Source organism: Thermobia domestica, chromosome 3, assembly GCF_964235325.1.
Source record: "Thermobia domestica chromosome 3, izTheDome1.hap1.1, whole genome shotgun sequence".
Classification (NCBI taxonomy): Eukaryota; Metazoa; Arthropoda; class Insecta; order Zygentoma; family Lepismatidae; genus Thermobia; species Thermobia domestica.
The window spans coordinates 116,100,040-116,111,657 of NC_137456.1; the positions used below are offsets into that span (position 1 = coordinate 116,100,040).

General features: G+C 32.1%; 1 protein-coding gene across 16 annotated transcripts in view; it reads right to left on the reverse strand.

Moving 5' to 3' along the window:
• LOC145680674 (uncharacterized) overlaps nucleotides 1–11,618 on the reverse strand; it is a 573,261-nt gene that overhangs the window by 425,573 nt on the left and 136,070 nt on the right. For 2 of the 16 annotated variants that reach the window (XM_081751515.1, XM_081751536.1), the window contains exon 4: nucleotides 5,034–5,473. The exons of the other annotated variants lie outside the window; for them this stretch is intronic. In XM_081751515.1, coding sequence (XP_081607641.1) covers nucleotides 5,131–5,473 — 343 coding nt within the window. In that variant the 3' untranslated portion in view covers nucleotides 5,034–5,130. Of the gene's footprint in view, nucleotides 1–5,033; nucleotides 5,474–11,618 lie in introns of those variants that run through there. 16 annotated transcript variants of the gene reach the window in all.

The following is an 11,618-nucleotide window of genomic DNA, read 5'->3' on the forward strand; positions in this document are numbered from 1 at the left end:
CCCAATTGTACGAAGTTAATTCTGGCATACCTCAAGGATCGAACCTTGGACCTCTGCTCTTTTTGTTGTTTATTAATGACCTGCCGGCAGTAATAAAACATTCTAATTGTTTAATGTTTGCGGACGATATGAAATTGTATAAGGAAATAAAGACCCACAATGATGCTTTGCAATTGCAGGAGGATTTGGATGAGTGTTATAGGTGGAGCATTTTAAATAAACTACATTTTAATGTGAAGAAGTGTTTAGTTATAACTTTTTCTAGAAAACATAATCCACTCCAGTTTGAGTATACGCTGAACAAAGAAGCTATTCAAAGAGTTAAAGAAGTAAACGATCTGGGTGTAAGGTTAGACAATAAATTGTGCTTTAATACACACATTTTAAAAATAATAAATGACGGATATAAATCATTGGGATTTTTAATCAGAAGTACGAAAGAATTTACAAATATGCAAGCGCTTAAGATTTTATTTAATAGTCTCATTCGTAGTAAGTTGGAGTATGCATCTATAATTTGGACACCTTTTTATAAGTCTATCAATAAGAAAATTGAAAGAGTACAAAATAAATTTTTGAGATACTTGTACTATAAAACATATAAAAGATCATCGTACAAAGAAAATGTATCTTATTCAGCGTTGCTAAAAAAGTTTGCCTTCATATCTTTGTGTGATAGAAGGCATTTTATGGAACTTGTTTTCCTCCATAAGTCTGTAAATGGAATAATCGATAATCCAGAGTTTCTCAAATTGTTTTATTTTAATATCAACAAGAAATCTCTACGAATGAGACCTCCGTTTTGCTGTAAAAGATCATATTCAGTAGCTCATTCAAATTCTCCTGTAATTAGATTATGTAAAAGATATAATAATATTATAAAAATGAATACAGATGTCGATTTTGCGATGCCTTTTCTCATGTATATCAACATAGTAAAGAAAATTATCAAATTTGGTCGAGTTTAATGAAACAAATAGAATATTGACTCTGCAATCCTTGAATAGATGATGTTATTGTTTTATAATGAAATGTCCTGGTGGTTCCAAGGGTAATAAACAATATGATGTTTTCTTTTTAGGTTTTACATTTATATGAATTTTTGCGTATAATATCCTAGACTCGCTAGTTAATCATTATGATTTCATTTAGTTTTAGTATAGATTAACACATTCTCTGTTCTTCTTAGAAATACTCTATGTATATGTATGTATGTTTGTATGTGTATGTATGCATATGTACTTATATGTATACATGTATATATATGTATATATGTGTGTGTGTATGTATGTTTGTATGAATCTATATATGTGTATGTGTGTATGTGTGTATGTATGTGCATGTGAATGTATGTATTTATATTATTATTTTGGATTATGAAATCCCATGTTAATGGAGATAACTTGTAAAGAAGATATGCAATTCTCTCCTTTTTTTTTCTCTTATTGTAACTTTTATTTACTTATTTTGTTTGAATCTATGTATTTTTGTTCTTTACGAAATTTTTATATTTCACTTTTTGTAAGCCTATTGTAATTGGGGTTTATGCCCTGTAATAGGTGCAAAATAAATAAATAAATAAATACTTATCATTCATTGCAAAAATTAAAAATACTTCAATCACTTATAGCTTCCTCACTTATCACATCTTTAACAGAATAAATAAAACAAGTTTAAACAGGTCAGGCCATAAGATTTGTTATTATAATGTACCGGACTATTGTCTTTATTGTCCTATAACTAAATATACACAAACGTTATCGTTGCAACTTGTAACTTTCAACAAATAAATAAATAAATAACAGAAACAAAATATTGTCACAAAAACCTTATAGGTTATATGCACAAATTGAGTGGCCCTCCAAACTGATGCAATAAAATATAATGCATAGACATTACAGTAGTATGCATTTTGTTAACTTGGTCTTATAAAATTCAGAGTTAAATGCAGAAAATATCTTTCATACACACACACAAATATGGCTGCTCAAGATATATTGCGAATGTACTTCACGTTAGACATATATCTATCTATTAAAATACTACGAAAGCTATATAAACGCCTGAACTCCAACCTCTAACTTTGGATTTCAAATCTTTGATTTACATTTATTTGCGATTTCACGTTTAACACAGACAATATTTTAAAGTGTGTGTACTTTAAATAAATTATTTAAATACATCTTTTTTATACATAAAGTTTGTTTTAAAACTATTGTTCAAAGCCTTTGTATTTCAATAAGCCTTCTCCAAATGCAATGCAATTGAATTGTGCTGCCATCTTTTAAACTATACGTTTGTGAACGTTTATATATTTGTAGCCAGTCCTTTCGACAATGAGATCTCGGAAACTAGAGGCTGTAAAAAGATCGCGTTTTCATTGATCGATTGCAAATTTTGCGTAGATTGGCCAGTTCTAATTGAATACTTAAAAAACCGTGACCATTATTTCTTTATTACATTTTTACGGGTACACTGCAAGTGTTGAAATTAAAAAAAAAATTAAAAAAAATAAAAAGGTAAAGCATTATATCCTACGCAATATACATTCCAATACCACATCATTGTATATAGGGGTTACATATCCTTCAGGCGTTCCTTTCATGGCCAAATTGGAATGAAAAACAAAGGATAACCATTTCCCCAGTCTAAGTTGAATCTTTATTGTTTGGAGTGTTTTGCCCAATGAACACCATATATCACTAACATTATAACTAACTGTGTGTGTAATGTATTTGCTTATTACATATTGCATGCAAGAAGAAAACACTGATCATACATGAATTAAAAACTACAACCGGAAGTAGGCTCAAATCTTGCAAACGGTGCGAGATATTGAAAAAATAATCGAAAAAATCTCCCCTTTACGGTATCTCTTGCTGATTTTTATCAAGACGTCTTTCACTTGAGTCTGTAACGGGACATGTACAGATGTGAAGAATAACAAGGAGATTCATGCTCATATGTGAATGATGCGCTGTATAGAGAGCGCAGGTTCAGCTAGTTACTTAATGAAAATTTACTTATATGACTGAAGTAATGTATTACTAAATTTATTTACATACTAAAAATTTTTTATGGAGTTAATTTGTGTTGACATTATTCCAAGCAGTATGTGCATAATGAGTATGTGTTACTGTTAGGAAAAGACAAACAACAACCTGCTAATTAACAGAGTATTTTGATACATGTACAGTACATATACAAACAAAAATTTCTTCTAGTGAAATGACAACTTTCAATTGTTATTGGAAAGAAACAACATATACTTTAGCGCCACAAAAGTTGTTTTTCGATTTTCTCAAATATTACACATGAGAATTTATCTTCAGGCATTTATTTTATTCAGCTCGATGTGATCTATCATGTATAGAGACGAAACTTTTTCGCAACCATTTTGATATTTTGTAGCATTAATTATCACAATTTTCACACTTATTTTTTTAAACGTAGCATAAGTTCTTTTTTAAACAAAAATATGGTACTTGTAAACAGTTTACTTTTGGTAGTAAGGTGTACCTAATGTAGGTGTAGTAAGGTGTAAATGAGGATATACCTTGATTAGATGCACATTCCAGCTAATGTATTCACTGAAATATAGAAATTAACGCAAAAATTTAAACACTTTCTCTAACCTCAATGTTCGTTTAAGGATAACATGCAGCACGACACTACCAATTCTCATTTTAAGTTTGTTCTCCTGTCAGTAACAATCATGTTATACTTGGAAAAGAATCTCTCAGCATTAGCATTCGAGACTGGCAAGCATATTGGACGTAACGAGCTGATAGCAAAAGATTTGTGGTCACGGTAAGAACCAACAGACCATGAACATTTTCACCACAAAACACAGTCAACGATTTAAACAACAGTTCAGTTTTGATGACGTCTATATCTTTATGAAATGAAACAATTTCTGAATCAAATAACTCGCAGAGCTTTTCGTAAACTCTCCACACAGAATTGTCGTCACTTGGTTGTGTGTAATTTTGCAGCTTCATCAATACTTTTGATACGCAGGTTTTCAACTTTGCTTCAACTTTAACCTGGTGAGAAGCACTGTCCTTTTTAATTAACTCTGCAGCAGCATATTCGGTAAAATCAACGATTTTTTAGTTAAATAATATTGGAAATGCGCTTTTAAGTGATTATTAACAACAATTAGTAAGAATTCCATTTTTTCGTTTTCATTAGCACTTATCGCAAGTAATGTCGAATTTCTCAAAAATTCGCGATAATATAAACATGATTTTTAGCTTTGAAACAAAAAGTTTGAGGCTTCCTGAAACATACACGCACTTTTTTTTAACGTTTCGCACATATCGCATTAGCGAAAAAGTTTCGTCTCTAATCAAGTCTTATCCTTGGACAATATTTTGGTTATAAACAAATATTAAAATTTAATAGTTAATGATAACATTAGGCTATTTTTCATTTACAATATCCTGTACTGTTAGTGTCATAATAAAGAGCTTACGGGAGTATGTTTCAATATCAGTTTTACCTAAGTAAGTACCATAGTTCTCGTACAGCATCAATTTTTAGCTTTGCAAATTAATTATTTTTTCTCCATTTTTCTCGAAAACGACTCATGAGTTCTTACACTCAATCATATCATTTTGTTCAGCTGACAAGTTCAATCAATTTGTGTCTGATCTTTCTACATTTTTTCGTTAAACTCAAGTAATATTGAAAAAATGAACTGAAAATTCACTGTATTACTAAGGGGATATATAGTGTCATATCACATGAAAGTAATTCGGAAGCTACATTTTAGATTCTGAGTTTAATAACCATTGGTATCGCCAAGCAGAGTTGAATTTTTAAATTACATATTTTGCTTTGTTAAACTTTCTTTTTTTTTTTAAAAAAAATACTTAAATACATAGCGTGAATAATACGTAAAAGTCACTTTTTTTTTAAAGGTTATTCAATCGCATTTGCAGTTTTGTGAAAGAAAATTTATCTTCTGGTAGACTTCTATGAACTTCATTGTTGGACTATTAATTTATTCAAGTAATTTATTACAATAATTTCATTTTTTTTTTTTTTTACATCATCGGAGTGGATGTACAGCCAAGTAAATAAAAGACGAAGCATCAAAAAATCATTGCTATCTAACTGCTGCACCTATCGAACATCAACGTATGTTTTATTGTGTACCATCAACATATGAGCCTCTAACTTATCCTTGCGGGCGTACCTCTTCAAACACGAGGGACACTTAAATGGTTTTTCTCCTGTGTGTGAATGCATGTGTCTCTTTAACGTCCAGTCATCCATAAAGCTTTTAGAACATAAATGACAAGAGAATGGCCTCTCTCCTGTGTGCCGTCGCATGTGCCTCATCAGTTTCCAACGATCACTAAAACTTCTACGGCACCAGGTACATTTCCGTCCCCATTCTTCCACACCACGAATTCGAGAGTCGAATGGGTTATTTACCGGAGGAACACAGGAATATTCAAGTACGCTGAAATTAAAGTAGCAGTGTATCAATTACAAATTTTATATAAAGTAACTCATTGTATATATTAATTAATGTTACTTTTAATCATGAGACTTAGAGCCCAAGGAATAAATGGCAAATCCTGTATTGAGGAAACGTGACAAAATTCGTTAATTCTAAATCACAAAGTGTTTCCTCATTTAGTATTTTATAAGTACTAGGAAAGCAATTTCCAACTACAGACGATTTTTTTTCTGCTAATCGGATTCAAATAAGTTTAACTATGGATTTTTATAATTGACTCAACTTTTACTAAAACTGTACTTATATCCCTTCTGCTCTATGTCCTTTAATTAAATTATTATAATAATGTAACTAATATTACTTCTCAAACATTAATATAAATTTGGAAGGCACTATGGCTACTGCTCAGGCGCTCACAAATTCAAGCTACTTATAAATAAAGCAAGAAAAGTAGGAATGTTTGGTTTAAAAAAAAAAAAAAAAAGTAAGTAGGATCACTATTCTGATTTTCACGAAGCTTTGCACCCTTTGTAAACAATGCAGACTGCAGTGCAGAAATGTTGCCAACTAATTACACAAAAAATGTTACATGCAATTTTGTGCTAAGGAAAGAAGAAAAAACGGAAGGGGGGGGGGGCACAAAGAGTTTAGAAATGAAATGGCATGGGCTTGTGATAGGAGAATCAGGAACCATTTTCTCTGATTTGCAATGGCGTACGCCGGAGTTCTGAAGAGAAAGGGGTTCAACCTTTGAAGTTCTAATTTCAAGTGTGAGTATAAGTATCTCAATATCGTAATTGTTTATTTCTGCATAGTATCTTGCTCAAGAGTAGTTAAAAACCTGAAACCTTCTTGAGCACGCCATTGCTCTCCTGAATCTTCGTACTACTATGTAAACGTAGACACGCACCACGAGTATGACGGGCAGAACGTTAAATTTCGTCTACCAGTGTAAATTACAACTAAAATTTACTATCCTCACTCAGCTACGAATCAATCTAATATGTTAGGATTCAGAGCCACTATTACATGATGACTTAGTGGCCCTACTAGCAGATCTATGATTGGATGGATGGATTAAAGTTTATCGTCCCTTTCAATAGCAAGGCTTTATGAGATGGAGACCTACAGCCTAACGAGCGATCTGAACTCCTTCCGGAAATCGACCGCGGGTTTTCAGTCCAATGATGCGTACGCGAATCATATAGCCGCAAAGGAGTTAATTATAAGATCTAGAAATATGTGCAGTTGTACTCACCACTTCCATTCAAAATTGAGCTCTTGAGGGGCAGTGGTGGCTCAGTGGTAGATCGTTCACCTCTGGCGCATGGGATCTCTAGTTCGATCCCAGCTCGCACCAAGTGAACTTTGTGGTGGACAAACACCTTGTGCGTGGGTTTCCTCGGGGTTCTTCAGTTTCCTCCCACTTTCTTCATTCCACCATTTCATTCATTTTTTTCATCATCACCATCTTTAGCCTAGCCCGCATAAGCGTGGGACGTAAACTCAAAAGATTTCATTTCATTTCAAAATTGAGCTCCTTGTACGTTTCCATTACAGGCGAGCAAGTGTTTGGAACAAGCAATTGTTCATTTTTCAAGAACTTGAAAACTACTGAGTTTACTTATTTATTGAACAGAGAATTTATTATTTTATTTCCTTTGTTATATGTAATAAAATATCTATAAAATATATTTTGAATCCTTGTGATTTATTCTTTCATTTGATATCTAACAGAAAAGTTATGCTATAAACAAATATCAGTTACGAGAGTATGAAGACTCTATCGACATCTTATTCATCAAATTCCAAGAAACTTTTTAGATTCTACATAGAAATAAAGATACATTATTTAACATGCATATAGTACCTCCTCTTAATTTCGCTGCAGCTAGAAAAAAATAAGACTCAAAAGTTATGAACCTTCCTATCCAATATTGTAAAATTCTTAAATGTTGAAAATTCCTTTGCATATTTTGTTAATCCTGGCACCGAATATTCAGTTTTTTTCATCTCTTAAATGGTCATTTAATCTGATCGCATTTTAAAAAGGCGATATACGAATTATAACTAAAAAAATTAATTCCATATTCCATATTACTTCGTAATGAATCAGTGAAAGTTTTTATCCTCTTTGACTTCTCTCTATCCCCCTCACTCTCTCCCACTCTCTCTCTCTTTCTTTTTTTTTTTTTTTTAATTGACTACTTCCTCATTTATTATGAAAGATCAAACAATGATCTGAAATACTATAAGGAACTTAATATCTTCAATAAGAACAGCGAGTACACCTAATTTCTTTCTCTTTCTTAGCCCATTTTCATGAAATGGCAGAACTGCTTGACAGCGATTCTTTGTGAAAAACAAAAATAACTATAAAAAAAAATTAGCAACACTGAAAATGAGACTCATAATTGTTGATTCTTTCATAAGCAAATAGTTCACAACAAATGCAATATATTATGGTAATTAATGTATTGTTAAGGCATAGTAAGAACATTTAGGATCCGACTCAAAGTATGTCTCTATAGGGATCGAAATCTTGAACCAAAATCAAAATTGTAAGAGAAAACTGATACAACAAATGACAAAATACGTAAAGTGTGCGCCACAACTTAAAGATGTCGCCCAAGGAAGCCAGCAAGTTACCTGTTGCTCCGGGTAATTCTGTTAAACATAAATAAAGCAAACCCGTTAATGCAGAAGAAAGCCAAATAGTTTATCAAACGATATCAACGTTGTTCAATTCACTTGAAGAAACTTAATGTCTTAATCTGATCGTACATTTGCCCCATATCACAGCGACGGTGTAAGAGTAAGACGAGCAACGCGCATATCGCAGTGGCAGAAATACATGCACGTGTTGCAGCAAAATTATTGCGGGAAACAGACGAAACAATTTCCTCTTCATCAATCAGCAAATAATCGTGCGCGCGGTGATGTAACATCGAGTTAAGTGCTTTGTTTTTGAAGGGTGCCAACGACTGTGAAAAACGCTTTAGTATAGATAACATAACAATTACATACCAGAACTTTTTTGAGTAAGATGATTCTGCAATTTGCACAGTGTTTATTAATTGGTATGTTTGCCAAGAGGTTATCAATTTTGGCCACTTTTATTTCTGGAAATACTACTAAGATCTTCATGTGCTGCCTTATCAGAGGATTTTACATTATTTTTTAACTCTTCTAGAAAAATATCTGGGTTTTGCTCAGTTTGTAGTAAACTGTTTTTCAGAATGGAATTGGTCAACGGTAATTTTGAAAAGTCGTTCCATAGCCTAATAAAATCTTCTCATACCATGCAAGAAAACAGGCTGTTTTTCATTTTTCATTTTCTCTAGATTTTACCTTCTATTTTATCCTGTTTCCAGTTAAATGTAACATAACCCTTGATATGAACTTGGAAATTTTGTATGAAGTTCTTCAACATGTAACTAAGCTCACTGGCGTTTACAAAGCGACCTAAGAAACTCAAAGACACAAGTTCTTCATAAAGTACATGAATAATAATTCGTTCCATTTTCTGAGGCGGCGTTGGAAACTTCTCAAATGGTAATAACGCATAAACTAGCAAATGCAACTGGCTAAAAGTTCTCAAAGAAGGATCTTTTATACACTGCAGTATTCATTTACACCTATCACTTAGTACTAATTTTTCGTCTAGTTTGGAAAGCTCTGAGGTTAAATATTTTTTTATTGTTGGTCACTGAATTATAATCAGGTTTAGAATTTTTAGGACAAGTTTTCATAGAAAAAAAGGAATGGAAACGGTACTAAAATAAGGCGAAAACGAGAATAATAAAGGTGCAATTTACCTCCTCTGTAATATAAAATACTATAAACTATGTATTCTCTCTCCCTAAGTTGTTAAATGTAAAGTCGTTTTTATTGAAAGACAGAACACCTTTGTAGATGGGATAGATTTGAAAATCGCACCTGTGTCATTTGGATTCACGGGTTAAGATTCTGTCACACTCGATTCACGGTGACCAGCAAATTTTAAAAAGCAGCAGTAAAGGAAGAAAAAAAGGGAAGGAAAGGAAAACGAGGACTTTATGGAAATAAAAGGTCCGAAAAATGGATTAAAGATGGTGGAAAATTATCTCCATTCTCAACAGCATGCAACATTTGACACTTCAGGTACTTTCGGAAAACTCGTTTTTACTCTATAAGGAAAAAGTGTCACTTAAAAATTCTAAACCTAGCAATAACCCTTTCAGCGGCTGGAATCAAGGTCAATCACAGCATTTCAATGAAACTGAAACGCAAACTCCATTATTTCTGACTGAAAATTTGTAGTAGTTTTTAAAAGAATGACCTTTTCCACTAAAAAGCCAGAAAACGTTTATCTCTGTGCACATTTAAAAGCAAAGGGTTTCTAGTTCAATCCCAGACAAAGTGACTTTACGTAGATAACAGTGCGTTAATAGATTTTTCCGGGGTTCTATTTTCTTCAATTTATCAATACTTTCAAACACTGGTAAAGTTTGCTACACTATTTAAAATTACGTAACTGGGAAAATTTGTTGTAATTACAAATATCAAATCTGTTGATGTAATATTGAAGCAAAGGAACGCAACAACAATTTTTATTATTATTATTATTTTTCACAAAATCGCCACTTGACCAATCTACCCGTGTTTTCCATATTTCTAGAGCAGTTTGAGATATCATATTGTACTAATTGGGGTAAAGCCCTATGATTTTATATCTTTCAAAAATCACCTTTGTGATTGGTTGTGTGATTTATCTAAGCACCTTTTCGAAAGAAAGTCTTTCAAAAACAGTTAAATTTTCAATTTATTGTAACTTTGTTTCTAATCATTGGAAATATCGTATCATGATTGCAGTATTCGACATTTATTCGACATTAAGTTAGTTTGGATAGACACAGTGCCGTCTGTCTCACATGCGTTATTACTGTTCTAAACGCTTTAAAATTTGTTGCGTGCTTGTGACACTATAGCATCCTTGTGTTGTAACTTGAATATTAAATGTAGTATTGCAAGTTTTCGTTTAAAATATAGATTGCATATCTAGAAATACCTAATATTCTGACGCAGTACCACTTGAAAAAAAAAAAAAAAAAAGTTTGGTTGGCAACTCAGTTTATCTGGTATTGCAGAATACGTTAAACCTAAACGACTTCCCTATTTTGATATTTGCTCCGTTTAAACGTTTAGTTTTTAAACGTTTTCTATCAACTAGTTCAGACATTGCAAGGAGAAGACAATTTAAGTAATCCACCATACAACGAGGAAATAATTTTATACAGTGTTATGAATTACTGAATATTAAAGGTAAAAGATATATATAATTTAAATGTAATTATTACTGATGATCTATTGGGGATAAATTATTCAAATTTCAGTTTTAAAAAAATGCTAAATATGTTATTTGATTCATTCACATAAAATACAGAGTTCAAAATAAGATATGTTTATTCATAAAATTCAATTAGTGGCAACAGTTAGGTTTTGTCTTGTACGTGTATTTTATTCGAAGGTTTGTCTATTGCTTACAGGAGAGAATTTACATATTTTAATTCATTTTCGTATTTCAATCGTAATTGTTCCTAGTGATCTTAAGAAATAAGTCTGTCTGAAGGCAACAATATCGCTGCACACATCGGGAAAATACTAATATATATATTAGTACTGCACTAATATACATATTAGTACTACAATCGTTTTAGAGACTAGCTGATGTGGATGTCAAAATGTGACCTTGTCGAATCAATAATTTTAGTACAATATCCGGAAACACTAACAAATGCTCATGTTCTTGGGTGTTACTGCGAACAAAATTTTGCATCTCTTACCTTCTGCATTTATTTCTTATGTGTCTTTCATAATGAATTCACGAAAACATTCTTTGAACTAAACAGCCCCCATATACCAAATTACGTCGTTATATGAGCAACGGTTCTAAACAAACATATAGTGGTAATAAAATTTCCCTTTTCGACCTCTCCTCTGGGGTGGTTTCCAAAATCAACTTCCATTTTTGCCTATTTTCCGTGACACTACCTACGAAAATCGTTGATTGAAATTTTTTTCCCAATAATTTAATAGGATCTTCTATGATCAATTTATCTCATGACAATTTTAACTGAAGTAACATGACGGAAACCTCAGACTT